This window comes from Cydia pomonella, chromosome 8 (genome assembly GCF_033807575.1).
Source record: "Cydia pomonella isolate Wapato2018A chromosome 8, ilCydPomo1, whole genome shotgun sequence".
NCBI classification, from domain to species: domain Eukaryota; kingdom Metazoa; phylum Arthropoda; class Insecta; order Lepidoptera; family Tortricidae; genus Cydia; species Cydia pomonella.
In genome coordinates this window covers 3,236,225-3,262,029 of record NC_084710.1, presented here as the reverse complement: position 1 = coordinate 3,262,029, position 25,805 = coordinate 3,236,225, and the positions used below count along the sequence as shown (strand labels likewise).

Here is a 25,805-nt window from a genome sequence, read left to right as displayed (position 1 = left end):
TGTAAAACAAACTTGTAACTAAATTAACAGAAATCTGTCATTATTGTTTAACATTTTATTTGTTGTCAACTCTTTATCTTGTCTCGTACTTTGGCACGCTTTATACTAATTTACGTATCTTTCGACCAGTAACAATTTATCTGAGATAATAAGTTAAGCTCTAAATAAGTATAGTTATCTAGATATAAGTGACAATCTCCAAGTAAAGTGACATAAATGTTTAATTCATAAAGAACATTTTTTTATTTGTAACCGCTTTGTAATTATTATTTACAAATGGTTTGTAACTACAGTCACCGATTGGTACAAAATTTATATGTTGAAGGAGAGTATGGTATTTGTGTCCTTGCGTAATAATACCTTTAGTTATACCCCATTCTCTTTTTTCATAATTGGGATAGATTGTAACTTCTAAATTTTTGATCCAGGTTTCTACTTTCCAATCTTTGTTTTTTTTTTCATTACTCGTTTTATCAATGATTGATTGATTCAGTAATAATATTATCACCAATAAGTCCGATTATTTACTTATCTATAATGCGTGTTCGGACTTCCAGAAACTTCTTTTTAGGGTTCCGTAGTCAACTAGGAACCCTTATAGTTTCGCCATGTCCGTCTGTCTGTCTGTCTGTCTGTCTGTCCGAGGCTTTGCTCCGTGGTCGTTAGTGCTAGAAAGCTGAAATTCGGCATGGATATATAAATCAATAAAGCCGACAAAGTCGTACAATATTTTTTTTTTGAGGGTACCTCCCCTACACGTAAAGTGGGGGTGAATTATTTTTTTTTTCTTCAACCCTACAGTGTGGGGTATCGTTAGAAAGGTCTTTCAAAACTAATAGGGGTCTTCGACAAACATTTTTTGATAAAGTGAATATATTCGGAGATAATCGCTCCGAAAGAGAAAAAAAATGTGTCCCCCCCCCCCCCTCTAACTTTTGAACTATAGGTCCAAAAATATGAAAAAAATTGTGGAAGTAGAGCTTAAGAAAGACATTAAATGAAAACTATAGCGGACATGATCAGTTTAGCTGTTCATGTCCGCTATAGTTTTCATTGCTGTGAGTTATCGCAAAAAGTTTCTCCCATAGTAAAAAGACTTACTTTAATTAGGTACTGATTATGCAAATTTGCCTATTTATTTAACTCGCGTGAAAGGTACCGTTTCATCCCTTGGTTAACAATTTACTATACTTTAAGCTCCAGTTTAGCTTATTGTGACGGAAGAGTAACTACGGAACCCTACACTGAGCGTGGCCGTGCACATGCTCTTGGCCGGTTTTTTTTACAATTTCTATTAACGTATAAGTTTCGCTTTTATTTTAAACTAGGTGTTTTAAGGTGGTGAATAATAATTATATAAATGAAAATACTTAATAGAAATTTCACTTGTTACTTGAGGTTCTTCTTTATTTGTCTTGTAGTAAAATATAAGACAACTACTGTATAATGGAGTGATTGAAGCTATTTATTTATTTTTACTGCCTTTTTTGAAGAATCTTCCGGAAAAATAATTTATTCTGTAGTTGTTTCGAATATGATAGTTTCAGTTGTTGTTTCCATTTCAGTATTTAATGAAACACCAGCTTCAGCTATTTCTTCCATTATAGGCTCAGCTGAAGCAGCATTTGTTGTTACATCACTGAAATTCTCAGTAGAATCTACATCTGGTGGAATATCTTTCGAAATTTCACTTGTTGCTTGAGATATGTCTTCACCTGTCTCAGAAATATTATCTATTACTGACTGATCGATACTGACAGCCGTTACTGATTTATTTTCTGAATCATCCAAAGATATAATTGTTTTTGTAGTTTCTTGGACGGTATCAGATGTGTCTGATGTTTCACTCTTAGCATTTTCACTTAAAACTGCTGGGACGTTAGTTATGTTGTCGTCTGTTGTGATCTCAGGTGAAGTAACTTTATTTGTTGCAATATTAAAAGAGGTTTTCGAAAGAATATTGAACAAATTTTCTGTATTCATGTTCTTCGTTTTTATTTGTTCTTGTTCAATATCATTTAGTTTAATTTCTGTACTAGTAACTGGAGAGTGGTCATCCAAGGGAAGTATATTTTTCTTTTCAGGTGGTAAAATAGTGCCTACATTTGTAATTTCTTGATTATCCAATGATTTTGCCATTGCATTTCTTCTAACACTTTTAGGCGAGAATTCATCATTTTCAACAACAATCGTGTCTTCATTCATAAATATGGAATTTGGTAACAAATCAGCCTCTGAATGTTTAGGGTCTAAAATATTATCCATCCTATAAATTCTCCATTTGCTGTCGGCCCATCTAGGGTACAATACAACTTCGATTCTCGGTCTACCTTCATCGTCAACAACTTTCATAATTACAAGACCTTCATTGTTTGTCGTACGCTTCTCATTAATTGATCTTCTACCTTTTGACGTTATTTCTTCGTTGAACGTATTATCCTAGAAAAAAAAACAACTAATGAATACCCCTAGAAATAAGTATACAAAATTGAGAGCAAAAAACCCGTCTAGTAAGTTTGTTATACACAGGGCTTATCGCCAACATTCTAAAGTCAAAAATTGTTATCTGTCTCTCTATCGGTCTTGCGTATTCGAGCGACAGAGAGGAAGATAACGTTTTTAGATTTTTTTTACGTTGCGCCGCAGTAGGCCCTGTGTCCTTTTACGCCTTTCACTCTGGCGTCCAGCTATCGTCCAGCGATGAACAGCTGTCACCTGAACCCAGTAATAATAGTAGTATAGCAAACCAACTTACTAGTTACTATCCAATTTGTCCAACTACTACCGTAGTTAGACAAATTGGACACCTTTTTTATTAAGGTGGCGGGTTCAGCCAGTAGTTTTTGAAAAATCGTAGCGCTTTTTAGACCATAATACGGTTTAAAAAAAGTTTTACCGATGATTTAATGTGTATATTTACTTACTGATTTTGTAGTTAAATCCATAAACCTCCTAAGTATTCCGTCAGGAGCAGGTGTAGGGGCTTCGGTTTCAGGACTTTCAGTGGGTGGTTCAGTCGAGGAGTTCGAGTCCCGAGGCGGGTTCACGGTCGTCATTAGAAACACGAAAACTACGAACAGAATTAATACGGCTGCAGCGAAGCTGAAAAATATCGCCCTCAGTTTATTAACCATTGATAAATGAAATATAAAACGTAAAATAAATAAAATCACTATAGAAAAAATGAGTATGTAAAATGTTGGTGACATCAAAATAAATATTAATAATCAGTTCATAATGTCAAAAATGTGTACCATAAATCTAGAAGGGCTGATAGAAGTAAACTCTATCGCGAAAATCGAAATTTGCTTTTCGTTTCTCTGCCTCTCTATCACTTAAATACTCGAGAGCGACAGAGAGGCAGATAAAGAAATTTAGTGTTTAGATAGAGCCTCTGGAATGAAAGTACAACCTTTTATCAACGTTATCGCGTTTTGTCTTTGGATATATTCATTAATGTCAGCGATTCTGTCAACATAAGCTTGACATCCATGATTTTTATTAAGTTTTAAAAATTCAAATTAAATATAAACGATAACCAAAACTTGTGTTGGTAAGTTGGTAAGTTTAAGTGTTATATTTTATGAATTATAATATTATAGGACATTATTACACAAATTGACTAAGTCCCGCAGTAAGCTCAATAAGGCATTGTACTTAGACAACGATATATACAATATATAAATATTTATAAATAATAGAAAACACCCATGACTCAGGAACAAATATCCATGCACATCACACGAATAAATGCCATTACCAGGATTTGAACCGAGGACCATCAGCTTCGTAGGCAGGGTCACTACCCACTAGGCCAAACCGGTCGTCAAAAATGAATGAATTCTTTTTATGATATCTATACTTCGCTTGAATTTTTCTAGATTGGAGAAATTGCACCGCGCAGAGTTGTGGTCGTTTCCTCCTCGAAGAATATGACTAGCGTTCATCCCTTATTATGATACATCAAAGTATCATTTTTTATTTATATTCAAATAAAGCATGTCCATAAACAAATTATTAGGTTATAGTCTTAGGTAAGACTAGCTTAAGCCTAGTCAAAAAGTCCCCCTCGAGTTGTACCCAGCGCAAAGGTACCCATCAACCATCAAGTGTGATGGGTATGCGGCTAGTGAGCCGCGTTACCACGTTGAATGGCGATGGACAACCTCTGCACCAGGTACGAAGTGTACGAACCTACGCGGGCGACAAGCCCCCTCCCTAATTCTACGTCCCACTTCCCTAATGAAGGCAATAGCCTCCGACCCCCAGCACCCAGTAGTCCCAAATGCGAGGGGTACAAAATAATAATTACCGCTAATAATTATTATAAATTGGGTATATCAAATTAGGTATAAAATCGATCCCACCATTACAGACTTGTGAGGTACTTACTGAAAGAGACTATGTTTATACTTGGAACTATTCTATCGCCGGACACTTTGCTAAATACCTTGCGACTAAGAGGGACAGGGACACAACATAATACCTATATGACTTTCTCTGCAGAATGTGTCCGAATGGGGGGTATTCTACAAAAAGGTCTACTTTGTTGGGGGGACGTGACGCGCATGGCCTTAAATAACATGCCAGGGATCGGAACCGGTTTTTTGGAAAAACTTTGAAATAAACATATATTTCGGTTTATTTTATACTCCAAATATAGGACTCGGTTGTGGTTTTTGATAACGACTTCGTATTATTAGATTGCCCAATTAGAAATGAAATAATTAACAAAGAACGAAAAAATACCGTTTTCCTTCCCATACAAAAAATAATACCGTTGAATTTAAAACGATGTTATCAAACGTTACCTATTACGCCATATACAAATATTTTTTAGCTTTAGCAGAAGTGTTAAAAAATCCCTTTTTGGAATGCCACAAGGACTGATATAAGCAACTGTGACGTGTTCCAGCCATGACCAAGGACTCAAGCCACAGCGACGACGGCTCGGACTCCGACCTCGAGTCCGTCCGTTCCAACCGCGTCAACAAACTAGGCGCCATATTATGCCCCGCCATATGCGCCTTGTTCCTCGTGTGCATATTCGCTGTCTCTTTCATCGGCACTAAGATGGCGTACGAGCAATATGATTCCGTGTGCAGAACCCGCTACAGCGTATTGCGACTCAGGAAGTATTTAACCAAGTTTAATATCACCGAGCCGAAGCCTGGCGATGTTGTTTTAGTAAGCACCATTGGGCCATAGTTGTTTTTTTTTTCGATAAATTGTTAACACCACAAGTTTCTTTTTAATTTAATTTCCGAACCCCGTTTTTCATGTCGCAGTTCATTGAAAATAAGGGTTGGCAATAATACACAACATTCGACAGCCACGTCCAGTCACGTATAGTCGACGCCTAATTACAAAGAAGTCAGGTGCATACATTTTGGCTGGCTGATGAGCTGATGTTGATATTATAATGTACCTATGGGAGAGTCCATTTTTTTTCGCGATTTCGGGGTTGGTTCCATAGTGAATGATGCTCAGTATGACCTATATTATATTCACCCCGTAAATTATTGCATGTCATATGCATTTACATATATTTTACATTCTGTATAGGGAGCGTGCATGAACTGTAGGAGGCAGCACAGGAGCCGTCAGAATTTTGGCGCGAGGCGTAAATGTGATGTTTATTGTTCCGATGAAGCCCACAAGATGGCAGAACTTACTATGCACAAGAAAACACGTGACGTGTAAATGTACATGTTTATGGTTCCGATTCAGGCCACAAGATGGCAGACCCTCCAACGCGCACGGTCCCTATAATGTTCTATAAATATGACGTTTATAAAGTACCGCTTTCAGTTCGAACTGTAGACAGCAGCACAGAAGCTCTCTATTCATTGGCGCGAAGCATTATGTCAAGTTTTATTTTTAGATTTAAGCCACTAATAGATGGCAGAATGGCAGACTCTTCCATGCGAAATAGAGCCATCATGAAGTGTAGGGGGCAGCACCAGCTTAGAAGCGTGAATTGTTGTCGTTTTCGATTCCAGGCCCTCCAATACGCACGGTCTCTATAACCCGTTTTATTTTGATGATGATATTGATGATGCCCACATAAGAGTGTAAGCGTTTTCAAATGTTGAGTTTAGCGACATCTGTTAAATCTCCCTAGAACTAACAGAGATCGAATTTCTTAAATACTTACTTGCATATCTTCTGAATGCGTGATCACTGTTGCTGCTGTTGGAAGTTCGTATAAAATCCCCTAGATGCCGCTTCGATATACTCTTAAAGCTTTATATCACGTTTTAATTTTACTTTCGATATAAAAGTAACTACTTTCAATAAGTATATTTTAAAATAATACCATTGCTCATGCTAATAATATTAATCCCGCCTATTCTAATCGGGCACAATTTCTAAACGAAACCAACTGTGTTTTCTCCCCTGGCAACAATAAATAACTTGAGAACTTGACAGTAACAAAATGGGCGGCCGATAATCCCTGTCGCTTCTTCTAAGTAGTTTTTTCCCTCGTATTAGTAGTGTAAAAAGCCTGTGTTTGTATTCCTTAAAGTAGATTCTTAGTGCCGGTGCTAGTTTCTTCAACTTCCCTGTCACAACATGTGAGTATTACTTGTGTTTGACTTATAAATTACAGTGCGAGTTGTATTGATTGTTACTACGAAAGGCCAATGTCAACTCCGGTACTCGGTTTTCTATGTTCGTGTTACGATTGAAAGTGAATTTGGTACACACATATAGAAAATATTATACAATTTTCTCTATTAGTTTACAGTTTCTACTGATAACTTCTTCGTCATCACTCGAAAGAGATTCTAATAAGAATGTCGCTCTTTCGAAAAAAAAAATTGTTTATAATTTTTTTTTAATTCTTTCACAGCCGATTTCGGAAGCAGGAGTTAAGGAATTAATTCCCAACCACAAAATTGTACACATTTGGTTATTTATAAAAAAAATATTAAATATGCTTATTCAGAGAGACATATTGTCTTTTTCCTATTACGATATGTAGTATGTAGATATAGATAGATGAGGTACCTACATAGATAGGTATCTCCTGAAAGGTATGGTAAATAAATCTAAATTCAATATCCATGTGTAACTTGAAAAGGGCATCACACGGAACAGGCTTAATCTATTAGGAAATTAACAATACTGCATTTTTTTTGATATTTAAGATACATTCTGTAGAATGTTACTCTGAAAGTTTTTCAAATTTCATTCATTTTCACTTAACTGGAAGACAGGATGTGTACGGGTAAATCTGATGTCAAATTGTCGAGTTTCTGCTCCCCAAAGGTTGTCCCAGAAGAGATCATTCTTTTGCAATAAGATTGTGTAGACTCAAATTTATTGTCTTTGTTTATGTTTCTGTGTAACTTCCTGAGCCACTGGGAAACCTTTTTACATTCACTATGTGATTGGCTTTGAATAGGCAGAACTGTTGCAAGTGTCCAGATGTCAGCTATAAATAATAGTTCCCAAACTCTCCAGAGTAGCTAAGGACATAGGCGTTATTGACAGAGTGAAGTGCGCTGTCTATGATTTGTTTTTTTTTTTCAAATATTTTAGGTATTGTAGTGCCTCTTTTTGGTACATGGAGATTTCATTCCTTACCTCTACCTTCCATATATGGTGAGTCACAAATCAGTTTGATTGTACAGTGAACTGCAAAATTGCATGAGAAATTATGAATGAATACATGATAAAGCTGCCATGCACTTTTACGGCTGATGGTAATGTAACTTCACAGCTAACTACATATTATTAATGTGTAAGCTGTGCAATAAAGAGTTGTATTGTATTTTGAAATTCAGTTATGGTTCCATCATGAGGCCAATTAGAACATACACTGATGACAGGATGATATATATCTGACTGAATGACGTCATTTTGGTATACATTATCGCATTACAATATATGTAATATATATATCTGTGGCCCTAGTGAAAAAGGGTACAAGTCTCTGGCAGTTTAGGTGTATAAGGGCATAAGTGTTACGTGGAACTTACACCCCTTTACACCTGCGCTGCCAGAGACTTGTACCCTTTTTCACTAGGGCCACAGATATATAATTTTACATATAAAGTTTTGACAGCGGGTTGATAGTTGATATGACTCTTAAAGCTTGGAATAAACTCAAAATGCCACACAGACTATAGGAAAAAGTATTTTATATTATGTGCATCTGCATGCCCTGAAGAGGAGGCTTACGCAGGGTTGTAGTTTTTATATTGAATTTTTGCATATTTTGATGCCATGAAACAATGGACACGGAAACTAGACTATATGTATTTGCAGGGGCAGACTTCAGCCAAAACGTTAAAAGTTAAAAGTTGGCTAAATATAAAAAATCACAAGAACATATCTTCAACCGGGGTGAATAGGGACAAAACTTAAAATGTTATTTACCTGATAACCTGATTGAAAGTATAGTAGATATTGTATGATACCATTTGTGTGGGTATTTTCTAAGAAATTGTCAGCTAAATCACATTTCAAGTTTTGTCCCTATTCACCCCAGCCGTCCCTATTCACCCCGGTTGACAGTGTCTAATTTTAATTTATTTTCAGTTCTATACCATAGCAGTATAATATTAGTATAAAATTCCTAATGACATGGCCCAGCTAAATTTTAAACTGAAGTATTTTTTCAGATTGCAATTGTGATAAGGAAAACCCGCGTAATGGCCATATTAACAATTGCGCAATTTCTGTTTCCTTCATATTTTTTGTTTCCTTCTAATTTCTTAGTTATATATCTCTCAAGGGTATGGGTGGGACACATTAGTTATTTTATGGTTTACAGCTATCGAAAAGTATAAGAGTTCTGTCCCAGGATAGTTCACATTTTTCTCACGCCGCACATTATCGTCTTTATTGCACTTTGTAAAGCCAATTTTATCAAAACCGCTAGTCCGAAAAGGCTTCTGTGCCGCTCGAAATCGTCATATCTTTTAGAAAGAACTACTGAAAAGACACATGCACACAAAGGTCCCTTTTTCAATGCGAAAGTGTGTCATTTCGCGACGCCACACGAGCTTTTCATCAAGCTTAAGGCGGAGTAGGTTCAAACTAAGGTAAAATAAGGGACTCAGATGGAAACTTCATTTCACGAAAACTACAAAAAATTTAATTGGTATTTATTTTTCTCTTTATGATATCTCAAGATACCTAAGTATATTCTGTGGAAATCGATACAATATTTAATTAATTTGCCTAATAGATATAAAAAGTCGCAAAGTAATCTCTAAAATGTTTTTTTTTTCTTAAAAAGCTAAACCATTTCATTATCACTTAGTTATTATTATTTATTTATTTTTATTTTTTTATTTTTTTTTATTTTTTTTAGAAAACAAACAGCCTTTTACAAATATATTTAAAATAAATGAACTAAAAATAGGCCTAAAGTTTCCTACATTACTAAGAAACTATTACATAGAAATGTAAATTACGCAATTATAAATTACCGGTTTAGTTGTGTACTACATGCCAGTAAGGTAAGAAAACATACAAAAGTATGAAAAATATGACTGGAACCAAATTGATCAATTTCTAGAAAACAAGATTTGCCGAACTTTGTTCTTGAACACGGACAAACTATGAACAAAAATATCTATATTATTATTATTAATACGAGTATAAAAAGCTGTGCTGAGATTTTTTTGAACACTTGTAAAATATTTAAGTTAAAAGTGTAAAAGAACGTTCGGGTCAGGCCCGGATTTAAATTCTGAGTAGGGGCCACCTTAAGGCGACGTCTATCCGCTTTAGTTGCGTATTTAATTTGAATGTGGTCACGCAATGCCCTAAAAGTCGAAAAATCATTAATTATACCATTGGCAGAATGACCGTGTCACGAGTTTAGTTAGTTTACCTGTAGTTAAGTATGTCAAAAGAAATGAAAATTGGTGGCTTTGTTATTAATTTCTATAAACGTAATGTATCTATCCATAGTGAATTCTATAAGTGGATACATTCTTGTTTTACTATTGTATTGACACAGTGGAATTCGAATCGATAGCATCTAGGAATAAATGGCAAATAAAAGTCTTGTTTTTTTTTGCGTAGGTAATCCTAAGCGTAATTACTGTGTCGCTGTTCCTTCGAGTCCCTTGTCAGTAGGTATCGACTCTCAGATTTATTCAAAAGAAAAGTCTTCTTCTTCCGTACATGTCGAGGTTCCCGATTCATGCGGTGTTGACAGCCCTGGCTGTCGCGTCCCTCAGATCCAGCACCGAACAGTGATACGGGCATGTGGAGCACGCCTGTAGATGTGCCATGGTTTGCGTTGCTGTGTCGCAGGTACATTGGGTTGAGGGGCTACGGAGCAGTCCCCATTTGGCCGTGTTTTGCTTACAGGGACTAACTTGAGACCTGAGCCTGTTTAAGGACTTCCAAATTTGCCATGGTTCTTTATGGCCAGGCGGTACTTGCTCCAAAGCCTGCAAGTACACGTCTGGTGGAGGGCACCGGGTCTGCCAAGGCAGCGGTGCTCCGCATGAAACTCCTGTGACTTTTAAGACGAGCAGGTGGCGGGATGTGGCAGGGCACAGCACAGCGGATGTCATTCCAGATCTACAGCAAAGCCCAACTGGGGAAGTAGGTACCTCCACCTTACAGAAAACCGCAGCCAAATAATACTAGACCCTACTCATAGTGTTGTGTTCCTGCCGGTTAGTAAGGTTGCCAGAACTCAATCAGGGTGCGGGGTGTTAGGGTCGGCAACGCGCATGTAATGTAACTTCTCCGGAGTTGCAGGCGTCCATAGACTACGGTAACCGCTTACCACCAGGCGGACCGTATGCTTGTTTCCCACCGACGTAGTATAAAAAATAAATAAGGGTTGAAAGTAGAGTTCAAACAGTGTGCTCTCTTCAACTTTTGTGACTCAGGGCTTAACTTAAAGACGGGACATTTGGGACATGCTAAAAATCATCCTTACTTTGATTGAAATTTTATTAAATAAAAAGCTTAATAAGCTATTAGTAAAATGCTTTAAAATCAAAATATTTAGAACTGGCTAAATATTTTTTTATAAAACACTGTTCTTTTTCATTATATCACTGAAACTGAGAGTATCGATCAGTCGATTACCAATACCTATTGTTTCCTACCGTGAAATATTGTGTATTCAACATAATAATACCCTTTGGTATTATTGTTTTTGGCCCAAATTCTTATTCATGAAGGACATGTGTAGGTAAAAATAAGAATTTGGGCCAAAAACAATGCCGCATATGTTATGCCTTACTTGCCTCGCCTCAAACTCAAACTCTCTCTCTTCATTAAGTAAATAGGAGATTTATTCACAAAACATTGTTATGGTAAACTCGCGCCTGAAGTGTGTCCACGATAAAATGAGTTGAATAAGATAAAAATTGTGTACTAGCCGTAGGTATTGATGTATATCCCAGCACTAGCACCGATTCCTTTCACATTTTATATGTACTATGGTCGATATTAAAACAAAAGACTCTTGGCTTTATCTATTTATAAGGGCCTTAGTGATTGTCTGTGAATTAACAATAAAGTGTGGATTAAAAAATATTATCCTGTACGTAGACAGCCTTAAGAGCACTACTACTAGCTCACCATATGCAATTTTAGAGGTGAAAACGAGGTTCAGGTAAGAAATATAATACGAGTAATCAACAAAAAGTCCGACTATAATGGTCCACCCGTGACAGTGGCAGTACGCGTTCCGAATAACAGCACAGAACAATGAAGGCGACGCCAACAAACCCACAATGTGTGGCATTCCGCTTTGTTCTAACCTCAACACACTTAACTAATCGTAAGTAAACCTTATGTCGTTGCAATAGGCCTTATGAATCGTCAGTCGACGTTGGTTCTCGCCTCAATGCACGGTCCAGTCACCTTTCCACCCATTTTCCGCGGGAACGTTTACCGAAGCCCGTGCAGAATTAGGTGAGGCTGTGTGTAAATATTTACTGCCTTTTGAGTTCCGTTGGACAAAGACTTTATTTCTTTGACAGTAAAAACAGCACATGTAATGTGTAATTACAAACGTAATTGTCCAAGCAGACACGACTTATAGACGATGCCCTGGCCCTGCGTCCTTGCACTCCTGCGTCTCTCGACCGTCAAAACCTACTCATGGTCCCATTGCAGGAGCAAGAATCGTATTAGGCAGCTAATCCACTAGAATAAGATCGAATACCTAACTTTCTCACTCTAAGCTGCCTTCTGCTCTTGTAGGGTAACAAGCAGGAGAGTGAGTCACATACCAAACTTGAGTACTAGTACTAGGTTTTTCAAGGCAAATCAATTTTAATAGTAGATTGTTAACCAAGGAATGAAAGGCATCATTTCTTAAAAGATATCTTGGCTCCAAAAGAAGTGAAAGCGCCAATAGTTAGAGTCAGAATGGGAGCCTTTTACCCGAGTTAAACACTCTACATACATTTCAAATACAAGGAAAACGTAATATTGATTATACGCACGTTAAAAATATGAAAAAACCTATACTTATGTACCGGGAAAGTAAATCTTCACTTTCAGAGCATGGGATATTAAAAGAATTTTGACATGTCAGGACCAATTCCACATGTATTATTAAAGTGTAATCAACTTTATCGATAAAGGTTGTCTCTCGAGATGCAGTATTTTATCTGCAGTGCAAAGACGAGGCTTGGAACAATGGCTCGCCAAAGTAATCCTTTGTGCACCCGCGATTGAGATCTGGAGCATGCTCTAATCTCTCGAAGATGCCTCGAGATGAGTCACGTACGTGGTTCTGGCTGTCTTTGTGCCGGTACTGGTGTATACATGAACTTTGTGTTTGGAACAGAAAATGTATTAGGGCTCATTTACACGATGCGAGAACTCGCATGCGAGTTTCATTACATTGCGGTATTTGATCGGTCGTCCGAATTGGTAAACCTCAATAGTCCGCAATGTAACTAAAATCGCATGCGAGTTCGCGAGCCGTCTAAATCTCTAAATCAGTCCTTAGGGGGCGTCCATAAATTACGTGAGGCGTTCAAGGGGGGGAGGGGGTTAAGCTTAATCTTACCAAATCTCACTCGGGGGGGAGGGGCGTTTTTAGCAAATATCACGTACTTTTTTTCTTAGTGGAAAAAAGTGTAAAAGAGTAGAATCGGAATAAAAAAATTTTTTAGAAAAAAATAGCAAATTTCACAAAATAGTGTTTGCCGTATCTGCCGGGACTCCGCAGAGCAGCACAGTAGCCCTTCGATTGTTTAACAGTTATCGACCAGCCGTATCGACACGTGTGACAAACGACGCAGCGTAAAGAGCCGAGTAATAGCGATGCTCGTACAAGTTTTGACCTGCTTCGTTTACCCGAGTAAATATTTCACTTAATAACCATTCTAGAGACGTTTTTAATGATTCAGAACTTCCGAGAATATTATAATGCTTACGTTAAAAGACACGTCTACAAGACAAAAATATGCTGTCAAGAAGAAATGGTAAAATTATGGAATACAGCAAAACAAAAGTTCCCGATGAAGAGGATTTGGTTAAACTTGTTCAACATGAGGTTAATCAGCTTCTTAGAGAAGCAGAGGAAAGAAAGGCCCGAAATACTCTGGCGTTCCTCTTTAAAGTAGGTTTAATATCTTCATAAATTTATATTATAAATTTGATTCTATGTGCAAAACATTTTAAGATCGCGGTGCAGAAAAATAAACTCAAGCACTTTCAATAGATGTGTAAGTTTTTTATAAATTTCATCTCCAGAAATTGTCACAAAAAAAAAAGAAATGTAGGCCTGAAAGTGAAATTTTTAATTTAGATATGCTAAAAATACAGATTAAACGTATTAATGCACCTTTATTTATTATTATTATCAATTCATTATTTTTTTTATAATTATTATTATTTATTAGTATTTTATTATTATAATTATTTAATTTTATCGCATCGATTTTCAACTACCGCAATACTCTGAATCTCAATTACTAGTCTTTGCTAGTCTTGAATAAAAGTAATAATATGAATTAAAGTTTTGCTTATTTTTTTATAATCCATCGCGATTACAGCCTGTACACAAATTTAAAAAATCTCACGTGAGATTAGGAGGGGGGGGGGGGGGGGGCTTAAGAAAAACATGACGAAATCTCACCAGGGGGGGTGGGGGGGTCAAAAAATTCTCAAAAAAGCCTCACGTAATTTATGGACGCCCTTAGGTACGTGAAAAGTCTATTAAATTCTTTGCACGTTTTCATTTTCATAAGTATGCTATATGTAAGCCTTTGAATATAATTTAGTGGCAGGTTTTTTGTCTAGGTTTGTTTGTAGGGAATCATTGTGGTTACTCTCAAAAAAGTTGCATTCGTAAACCCTAATGCCAAGTGTCTCCTAATGAAAACAATTTGTTTTACTATTTTTTTAATACTACGTCGGTGGCAAACATGCATACGGCCCGCGTGATGGTAAGCAGTCTCCGAAGCCTATGTACGCCTGCAACTCCAGAGGAGTTACATGTGAGTTGCTGACCCTAACACTCCGCACCCTCGTTGAGCTCTGGCAACCTTACTCACCGATAGGAACACAACAGTATGAGTAGGGTCGTGTTATTTGGCTGCGGTTTTCTGTAAGGTGGAGGTACTTCCCCAGTTGGGCTCTGCTCTAGATCTGGAATGACATCCGCTGTGCTGTGCTCTACTACAAACAGCAAGACTACTAGATTTAAGAGTTTATTTATTTATTTTTCTTTAATTTTCTGGCGTCTAACGTAGCTAATAAATTTTGGCACCCTTAAATATGTAGGAAAATGCAATGACATTGAAGTTGTAATTTAGAGAAAATACAGCTTTGTTAACTCTGTAATATAATAACGCAACGCAAATCATCATTTTTGTATCGTCAGAATCCTCATGGTCATGGACTATTCATGAGCATAGCCCATGATGGTCTATCTATCCATGGACTATTCGGCCGGAATATACATATGTCTATCTGTGTATACGTTTCCGCCAATAATGACGATGATGAATTGATGATTTCTCTTAAATCATAATTTCGCTGAACATAAATGGGGTCAAATGGTTTGCTCTTTAGGGTCTTCTATAATTGGCCTTCGTTTGATCCGAACTGAAAGTGGCTCGGTATACAAGGCCTGTGAATGAACACGCTCCAAGCTTCCACTCTTTTTGTCTTTTTAATTAAAGGGTGTGTCTGTTTACGCAAGACTTGGTGCTTTGAGGCGGATTATAACAGGTCTTAGTTTTTTAAGCTCCGTTATCGTCGCCGTCACACCTTCAAAGCCAATTAGATCACGGATAGTATACCTATGGCTTAACGTCGTTATGAAAACGGATTTTACAGCCAGTATTAATATAAGTCTTTAAAAACGATGTGTTTCACGGTTTTAACATCTTTAGACGCCCTGTATGTTCTGAATGTTCAGTTCCTTTCCTTAAACAGCATCATCATCATAATGGCGGCCTTTTGGTGTCCAATCTTGGATGTAGGCCTCTTCCCTCTTCTTCCACTCCTGTCGATCTTGTGGATTCATCCAGTCCCGACCTCCGTGTCGTCGGATGTCGTCCACCCAGCGCTGCGGTGGCCTACCGCTCCCTCGAGTGTCCGCTCTGGGCCTTCATTCAAGGACTCGTCTTGTCCTCTGCTCCATGCAACTTTGGTCCATTCTGCAATGTGCCCCGCCCATGCCCACTTTCTCTGCGCTATGACGGCCATGATGTCTCTAACTTTGGTCTTGCTTCGGATCCAATCGTTACGTTTCCGGTCTCGTTGGGCGATCCCGAGCATCGCTCTCTCATCGCGTAAACTTACAGCATAAAAATACTTTAAACACAAGTGCACACTTTACTTAACAAAAAAGACTTCTGTTTTAAACCAATAATAATTTATCTTACTTACAGACCTAGTTTCGGAACCAAAGGATACAATATGTATACAATTTTATGTTATTATTACACTCGCCTTTTAATTTTAATAATTTTTGTGGATTCGTTAATCTTCAATACTTAAAATACATACATCCGCAATTTTTTTTCTTCCAAATGCCTCTTTAGATTTCCACTCCCCATTGCCCATATAAACAAAATTCGGAACGAAACGGAAACACTTTATACACTTAACCCTAAACTTTTCCCCAGAACCCTTCCCGCGCCTGCAGGCTTAAATCCACTTACCATCCGGCCTTTAAAAATAAATTCCATACCCGACGCCATTCATGCACTTTGCATTCTTCGGCCTTCAATGAATGAAATAGTGGTCTATTTTTAGCTGCGCCTGGATTAAAGCTGAATGGGACACACCCCCTCCCCCCCATTAAATAGGTCACTGTGTCAGCTGTGACGTCACAGTAACACCGTGACGTCACGAACGCATCCCAGGTGAACCGGCAACGGCAAGTGGGTCACACAGGAAACGGAAGGAAACGGGCTTTGTTTTAATTAATTCCGGTGGAATAATAAGGGATTTTTTTCTGAGCGTTTGAGGATAATTCCTTTGTCAGATAGCCCTGCAAATGTCCCGTACTTTTAAGTGCTTGGTGGAATTAGGGAGCGAAAAAGATCTGACATGGGCCATCTGGCCAGTGTATTTTTTTTGAAATCAACAAAGACACATATTTAAGTAAATTGTTCACACGAAATTTAAGGAATATTCATTTATTGTATTCATTGAGACCCACTCGTGAATTTCCAGGGGTCGGCATAATCAATCACACTTTTAAGAAAAGCATATCAGAAGTATTCTTCTTTTATTTACTGGTATCCCGGCGTGTGACATTTAGTTTTGTAGTGGTACTTTTTTCCTCGAGATATTTGGCGAATTCTTTCACTCTAAAACAACAACAATATAACTTAGTAAGGAATTCCTCAGAAAACTGCCACAAAGCTACGTTAAACATGGAAAGATTAGACAGTCCACAAATATAGTTATCAGTAACTCATTATTTGCACTGTTACAAACAGCATTAAATATTTCCCCGTAACAATAGACGGTCCGCAAACAAACCTCATGTGTGGTTAAAATGCATTTTTTGCCACACATTTTGCAGCCCATAAAGATTAAGATTAAGTTAGCAGCCCATAAAAGTTAAGTTTATTTTTGAAGTAGGTATATTAAAATGCGCTTATGAGCGTCATCGTCAAATATAGCTACACCGGCTCTAACCCTACACCTCTGCCCGAGAAGATTTAAGTCCATCCTAAAATGGAGGAGGGTACCAATCCCAATATGCCAATCCAAACCAATCCGATAACTCTTCATTTCACGAATATAATATAATACCTGGAACCTGTTAGAATCGGACCAACCTATACTTCATTCCAGATATTATTAGACTCTAGAAGATCACATAAGCAGAGATTCTAAACCTTTTCTGTGAAGTTGTACTGCAAAGAACTTCGATTTAGATACAAGCAAATTGTAGACAGTGACAGTAATGACACCTAACATCGACTGTTGTTGACCTCCGCCTCTTGAGAGTTTAGGTGTTTTTTTATTCGGAAACTTGTGGTGGCAAGAATGGCAAGAACAGTTGGACTGAAAAGAATATCAACGAAGAAGTTCTACATATAGTAGGAGAGAGGAGGACTTTAATAAGAACTATAGATAATAGAAGAAGAAAGAAGCTTGGACACCTGTTAGTTACGACACGACGAATTAATTTAAAACATAGAAGGGAGAGTTCAAGCAAAGAGGAAGAAGGGAAGACCAAAGAGAGCGTACATAAATCAAATAAAGGAAAACTAAACGTCGTATCGTATCAGGCTATCAAAGAGAAGGCAGAGGACTGCCATACATGGAAATTGCTCCACCGACAAGGGTCGTACTCTTAAAAATTATGGTGATGACGATACGAAAACTTTATTTATGTATTGTAAACTACAATTACAATTATTGTTTTACTTAAAAATTATGATGTAAATCTCTTCAAAATGATTGGTAATTATATACCATCATATCATTAAAAAAAGGATTTTATTTACGAAAAATTCCTACTAACTACAGACAGTACTGCAGAAGTAAATGGAATTCCAGATATGCAAGTGTTTTTTAATGATTGCGCAATTGTTGACATTACATATTTGCACTAGCTATTTAAATTAGCGATGCATCGTTTGGGTCAGATGAGTCATGGCTTATGGAAATTCGTGGTATTCCTCTGGTTTTGTTTTGGAAAATAACTAATAATAAAATGCTGGGCGACGAAAGTGACGGATGAAAGAAGAGTGCATGCAGCGGAAATGAGAATGTTGAGATGGATGTGTGGAGTGACGAGAAAGGATCGAATTAAGAATGAGTATATAAGGGGAAGTTTGAAAGTAGCACCGGTAGCGGAGAAGATAAGGAGTGGTAGGTTAGCGTGGTATGGGCATTTAATGAGGAGGGATGAATGCCATATAGGAAAAAGAATGTTAGGAATGAATGTTGATGGACGGAGAGCGGATGGTAGACCCAAAAAACGATGGATGGATTGTGTGAAAGAGGATATGTGAAAGAAAGGAGTGAGTGCTGAGGTGACGAAAGATAGAGGAGAATGGAAGAGAAGAACATGTTGTGCCGACCCCACATAACGTGGGATAAGGGCAGGAGGAAGATTTAACTACGAAAAACCTCGAAACACCAAAACAAAAGGAATTAAAATATTTGGATTCGAGAACGGCACAGCTTTAGATATGATATAGGTAGTCGGACCAAGCTAACTCTGCATAGAATTGGCAATGTCATTATTGTCAAATTTCTATGAAATGTATACAGTGTGTATTTTTGATATAACCACAAACTTAGACGTACGTTTTAGTGCTATAAAACAATTCTGAAAGTTTTTTTAACTTAGTTATACTACGTGGCAGGCCATACAAAAAGAGAAAAGGTTTTGTAACAATGAAAAACTAGATTTATAGGTTTTCCTTTTTTCATAATTTACAAAATAATAAAAATTAGATTTTTTTAAAGCGAAACCTATACACATATAATGAAAATAATAATTTAAAATCAAAGTGATTTGTTAAGATTTAGTTAGTGGAAAACGTTTTCTTTCGAAATGGAATTTCATAAAAAAGTACCGTTATTTCGTTAGGATAGGTTTCGAGTTAAAACGAATTAAGGTAGAAGTACTAGTGCTCGACGCTGCACTAGTACTCGACATGGGCACTTTATGTCAATGTGACACGGATTAAGTTCGAATACAGAAAAATCTTCGGTGTTCAAATTTAACCTATATTTCCATGAAATAAAGTGCCCATGTCGATGACTAGTGCAGCGTCGAGTACTAGTACCTACCTACCTAGTAGTAGTAGTAGTACCTTATTGTATATGGAAAAATAAAATTCGTAAATTTTTCTATGTGCAGTTGTTCCTAGAAACAAGATACTTTTTTATACCACACTGGTGGTAAATAAGCATACGGCCTGCCTGACGGTAAGTGGTTTATGGTACCGCTACCGTAGCCTATGGACGCCTGCAACTTCAAGGGGTCTAGCCAAGATGCCAATCGTTTACGCCGTAGCGAGCGAAACGCTAATGTCTCTCTGTCGCACTTATATGGAAGGGAAGAGTGATAGAGAGACATTACCTTACCATTTAGTTCGCTACGGTGCAAAGGATTGGCATCTTGGCTAGACCATTGCCGACCCAACAGAGTATAATAGTGAAATAGCAGGCAAAAGTATATCATCCATAATAGTACATTTCCATGCTTAAGCGAGTGACAAGACTCGGGACGAGTGAAGAATGACATTTCCGCACGTGTATCGAACGACGTTTTAATAGTTGCGAAAAAATAGAAAAACAAGAAGTAATTTTTTTATGCAAGTTCTATAAACAGAAACAATTGTAAATATAAAACATTGTACTATTATTACCTAAGTATCGTTATTTACGATTATTTGTGTATCGTATATTTAAATTGTATAAAAACAATATCGAATATTGCCTTTGGAAACTTAAAACATGGTTGCAGTAAGAAAAAACGCCTCTTCTTTGACAGGCGCTTCGGCAGCTATTCCGTTCCATTCAGACAACATATTAAAAAGAGGTTTTCAATATTCAATATTAAAAAATAAACGTGTTATAATAAAGTAATAAAATATGTATATTTTTATTATTCTTACATTAACAGTAGGTTTTTACTCGTATGTTCATTACGACTTTTAAAGGAAACTAACATCCACACTCACTCATCAATAAGTAGTCATGAATAGGAACAAATATAAATTTTAAAAAATTAGAAAAATGAAAAACACTAGTTCGCGAAAACCAACTTTCCGCACGCTAAACAGCTACGTAAAGTATCACTTTTTGAGCAACTGTATTAAAAAATACGTTTCAGTACATATGTGACCTACATTTGTCGAAAATTTAAAGGACCATATGTACTGTAAAACATTGTACATTATACGCGCGAATAGGTAATTCGCAGCTCGTTTCGAATCCGTCTCCCTTCGATCGTGTTTCAATTTATAAGCACTCGTTGTGAATTTCCTACTGTCCGCACTTCTATCGTAAATAACTATGAATAAACCGTTTTTTCTGTACCACACTGCCCGTTATAGAACAATGTCGTAAACCTACGCGTAAAACTGCGGCGTGTCAAAGGTCAGTGCTCACACGCCATAAACGAATGAGGCCATACAAGAGCTGCCCACACCGGCTTGAGGTAGAATATCACTTTATTCCCGTGTTAATGTTTTCAGACAGTAGGTAATGATATGTATCGGTGCTTCGCAACCTTTGTATAAAATACACCATGTTTTTATTAAATTCCGTTAATTCCGGGGTATGGGTAAGTACGTTTAAGAAAACTAAATGGCATAGTTAATTTTCAAAAAAAGTTTTTTTCTATTTTTATTTTTTTATAAAAAGTAATTAAATGTTGCTTTGTTGTAACACGGGCATTACATTTAATTCACCCAAAAAATTGAAAACTGTGACACACCAATGTCATTTTCAACATCAATCATCCGAGATGTTACTTAAGTTTTGTAGCAAATGTATACACTCGTACCAAACAAGGGCCTTATAAGATAAAAATATATTATTGATTATCCCCGAAATGGAGTTCACTAGAATACCGGTGTATTTGAGAAAGTTACTTAATTTAAGCTCAGGAATGCACTCTTGAAATTAACGGAAATCAAAAAAACATGACCGACCGATATTTTATCTAGATTTTTTTTTCTTATTTCGACTAATAATTTCACGGTCAAAGCATTTATTAGTATATCAATTCGTTTGTAAATTTACAGGCTAAAGTTGACGATATTATCGGCAATATTTTGCAGAATGCAGTAAACTGGTCACGATGCCGAAATTAGATATTGCGCTAGTCATGATCTAGTTAGCTAGTCAGATCATGCAATGTCTAGTAGACATTGCATGATCAAAAAGGAGATAGCAACAAAAGTTATTACCGATCGATCTTAATGTTTTAGTATATGCTAGTAAACAGTTTTGCTTGAATTTTACAAACGTAGCATGTGATTTTGGCGCGAGCGTTTTCCTGCAATTTGTCTCTACCTTATTATCTCCCGTCTACTGCTGAAATCGATAGTGCTCGTGATTCGGAGTAGAAATAACCCAAAATTCGTTGGGTTTTTGAAAAAGAGTACAGGGTATTTTTTTTTTCTTAAAATGCCCCTAGACGTAATATAGTCGCATTATAATGACATAACCCTTTCTAGACTTCAAATCAAACCCGGGACTTCCAGCTTCGCAGACAGGATCACTACTATCTGTGCTAGAGGGCGTTAAACCTACCTAATTAATTACATATCTACTATTGTACCTAATTACCAGGGCCCGTACTTTTCATGCCGTTGACAAAAAAAGACGTCACACTACATAGAGTATGATTCCAATTAGTATTTTTGTAATAATTAATCATTTATCAACCTATTTAGGTAAGTTATACATATACTTGACAATCAGTACAGAAACGTCTAACTGACTTTCATTTTATTGTCACTCAAATAAATAATAGATTATTAATTTATTAAATTATATATATTTTTGATTTTTAACAGCGTAACAAGCTTTTATTCTCGTAACAAATATTTATTTTGATACCCGTCAATAAGTAAATTATCTAAATTTGTAGTATTGTAAAACAACTCCCTGTATGTTAAATTACGTCATTTTTGCGTAAAAGTACGGGCCCTGCTAATTACGTACTATCTCTACCACCGTCTGTCTGTCTACGTCTGTCTACACTACACCTACATTTGTCGTTTCTACGATCAATATGGACATTAGCCTGTCTACTCAATATAAACAAAAATTGTAGCATTTGTGCAACTGTGCCAACATATACACACACACATGTGCCACAAGCGCATACATATATGGGTATATATAAGATTGATAACCTTAAAATTTGTTATATTGTTCTTTAAATTTAAAAAGAGTTTTTCTCACTTTTATTCATTGATCAATCCTTATGTTTATGTAACTTAATCTTGGACGAATGCTGTGATTATTTATTGTTGTTGTATTTTCTTTGATATTAGTGCCACCTAATTCTAGTTTTAGTTTTAGTCTTACCAGGTTTAACTGAAAATCAGCGTCACGTATTGTGTTCTAGGACTCACTTCACACACAAGCTGAGTGAGGACCTTTTAGCGCAATTCTCTATTCGTTTAAATATAAAATTGTGTATTATTTTCTTTTTGTGCTAATAAATACTTCTTATCTTATTCGCACTTTAGCTCGCCATCCGATGGACTACATTCCTACAACTTTGTGCCTATCTCTGGACCACTCGATCAACACTAACTAACCAAACTTGCCCGTCTCAGAAACCGGCTTCGACTTGCTATCTCAAACCAACTTTGCGATGTAAATGAGCTGCAATCTGCAGCCTGCATTCCTCTCGCACCTACTTAAATTATTCACGTTTACTAAGTTCAGTTAATGTCATGAATATGATATGAAAAGAATAAGCTTGTCCAATAGTACAATGTGCAACGAGGGGGGTAAGTGAAATCCCATCAAGAACATAAATGTGAAATGAGAGCTAAGTTCATTAGTTCAATATTCAGAATATGCTTCGTTGTTGACTTCGCCGTGAAAAGAATTGAGATCTATATATGGAGGCCAAGTTCTAGTTTACTAGTACTTGTTCAGGATTTGACTTGGCTGGTTTTTACGTACAGGGTATATTATATTTTTTGTGTATACTACTTTTCTAAAATTTAGTTTGTCGGTATAAAACCTAGCTTACACAAATCCAGTTTAATTACAGTTGAGAATCAATTTTTTTCTTTGCTGTCTAAGCTAACCCTGCATTGACTAGATTTTTCATAGGAATTTAACAATTATAACGGTGCCAGCTTTGTCACTTGTTATACATAGTATGCACATTTTTAGCTTCATCGGAAACCAAAAAAGGGGTGAAAATCACACAATCAGACAACGGGACACGTGAAACTAAAAAACCTTGTAAAAAGTCTTACTTCTGAATGAGGTAGCAATGCCAGTTTCGGTCCGGTCCATGGAACCTGTTCCAAGGGTCATTTACTTGCACTAACGGTACTCAAGTACTCAACCAGATGTATTTATATCTGAACACTTTGTAGCAAAACGAGAAAGAATCAAATGATCAGTCAGTATTAGTATCTAAGTACAATGAGTAAATAATGTAGGTGTTGCGAGAAATGTTATGTTATGTGAATGCGAACCTTTCCATTGTTTATCAGATACATACTAAACAAATGGTTCCTAATTAAGTAATTAGGTTCAGGTATAGCTGATTTAAATCCTATTTTCAAGTTCTACGTCCTAAACTAACAGTTCATCGCTCAGTTGGGCAAAAACTAGGTTGAAGGTTGTGGTCAAGAAATGTGTGAATAGTATAATCCTACTTCTAAATTCATAGTAAAGATACATAATAAGTTAATAAGTAATAGTACAGAAGAAAAACTTCCTAGACAACAGAAGTTTGACAGCGATTCAGGGACGAATCGTGCTGTCCCATTCTAATGTATGGCACTATCCCTTTTGGCTATTGAGGGTTGTCAAAATTCAAGTCATCTTATCTGTGGTTGGGTACACAAAGGGACGTCAAGTTGTGCCAACCCTAATAATTGCTCGTAGCAATGCTGAGCCGAACGGAGCCGACAATGCCCGAAAGGATCAGTTTCGCCTTTATCCGGCGCTGAATGTTTATAAAAACATAGACAGATTAGTAACAACTTCGTGTCACCTTTTAGATTAATGAATAGTCGGTGTACTTTTATTTAAATTAAAATGCTATTAGTAAAACCATTATTTATCGTAGTATTTATATTTCGAGTTTTTTATAGACTATGTTATTATCCTTAACCTCTATTAGTTATTTTAAACCTCAATTAATTCTTCATCCCTCTCTTATACATATAATATAAGTATGTAAAAATTACAGATGAAGGCTGTTACAAATTAGCGCGGTTTTAATAAAGATGCAATGCCAATCCGTAACATACTGGATCGAGCATAAATATCTACACTCGCCGGTAACAAGCGATACAACAAGAGAAATTCAGTCCAACAGGATTATCATGCACGGGACTAACCTGAGGTTGCAGCAATGGTGGAATCCTCTCGATGTGACTGGTTCTTCTTACGTCCTTTTCTTCTTTCACACGCCGGCCGGCGGTACGGTTAACAGTCTTAGGCCTTTTGTCACGCGCGATAGAACACTAAAATACTTAGGTTTGGTTGCTTAATCCATAAAAAACGATTTAAATCGGTAGCGGTCGATCCGCACGCCTTGTGCGTTTCGTTAGTTCTCTCTTTCTCGTTTAAAACTAAACGTTAAGAACGGAACAAAGGCAAACAATTAATATGATAGCTACATAACTGAGGCGTGTAGCGCGTTTATGAATAACACTAGTTGCTGTATACTTCACCATTAACTTCATCTCGTGCGTTAGCATTCTGATTCTGTCACAGAACGAAGAATTTTAATTTGCAGCTAATACCAATTACAGCAAGGCGTGGGCAGACAGCCTACGCTGCCCGTTCAATTAAATATAGACGCAGTGTTTTCACAGATAAGAATAGTTTTCCTTTGTCAATGAAGTCATTAAGTACCTGAGTGCACCTTGTCAGCGTCAGTGCTTAACTGAACTCGGCGAGAGACAGACGTTGCGCGTGTTTAGCTCAAGTAGTTTCGACCAAACTTTGCGAGTGCATTATCTGTGTGTGGGTGTTTCGTTTAAAAGTTACTTAACTCAGTCACCCTGGATTTCGATCTTGATGGTAAGTTTAAGTTTATTCATACTTAAGTAAGTTGTAAATAATAACTTTGTTCGTCTTCTCCGCTACTCGAATCTCGTTCGTGATCGCTCAAGGCCTTCTATTATTTTGTTACTCATAAAAAACCAAAATACTTAACAGCGGGTTTTTTACATTTGTCATGGTAGAGTTAGCAAACGCAAAAAACTTAGCTCCTTTTTAAAGCGAACGATGACCTCAATTTCCTTTAAACAATTGGTGATATACACGTAACTATATGGCATAGGTCCGTTATCAGTGAAATAAGTAATGCTGCCATTTGTATGCAAAAACGATAGTCGGTGCCATCCGGTGCACAGTCGACCGGCGAAATGTAATTGGCATGAAATACATACCATGGAAAAAGAAAAATAAACACGCTATTTTTAAAAAGAATTTTCATCAAGCATTTTCTGATGTCTTGTTTTGCACGCCAGCAACACATATGGCCGCGTATTGCATCTTTGCTTAGGTAATTTGGCAACAAAAATGACTCAGCCGCATTACGTGAATCAGGGACCGAAAACCCGTTCGTTGGCTTCAAAAGTTGACTATTTAAAAGTCTCAAGTATCTACTTGTGTTTACATCGGATTGAGTTTACATCGGA

The 25,805-nt window shown here is 36.9% G+C and overlaps 2 protein-coding genes and 1 long non-coding RNA gene across 4 annotated transcripts in view; 2 read left to right on the top strand and 1 right to left on the bottom strand.

Annotated features, from left to right (window-relative positions):
• Window positions 1–25,805, top strand: part of LOC133520260 (uncharacterized) — a 380,113-nt gene that overhangs the window by 4,087 nt on the left and 350,221 nt on the right. The window lies entirely within an intron of this gene.
• LOC133520248 (uncharacterized) lies at window positions 1,377–24,712 on the bottom strand. The gene is made up of 3 exons (XM_061854628.1): window positions 24,495–24,712; window positions 2,925–3,070; window positions 1,377–2,439 (listed from the first exon to the last, which is right to left on the bottom strand). The coding sequence occupies exons 2-3, from the start codon at window positions 3,054–3,056 to the stop codon at window positions 1,513–1,515; spliced, it is 1,059 nt and encodes a 352-aa protein (XP_061710612.1). The 5' UTR covers window positions 3,057–3,070; window positions 24,495–24,712; the 3' UTR covers window positions 1,377–1,512.
• Window positions 6,413–25,805, top strand: part of LOC133520246 (protein GDAP2 homolog) — a 148,897-nt gene continuing 129,504 nt past the window's right edge. Inside the window, exon 1 of one of the 2 annotated variants that reach the window (XM_061854624.1) lies at window positions 6,413–6,578. The gene's annotated coding sequence lies outside the window, so the exon portion shown is untranslated. Of the gene's footprint in view, window positions 6,579–25,105; window positions 25,183–25,805 lie in introns of those variants that run through there. The other variant, XM_061854626.1, reaches the window with a different exon arrangement.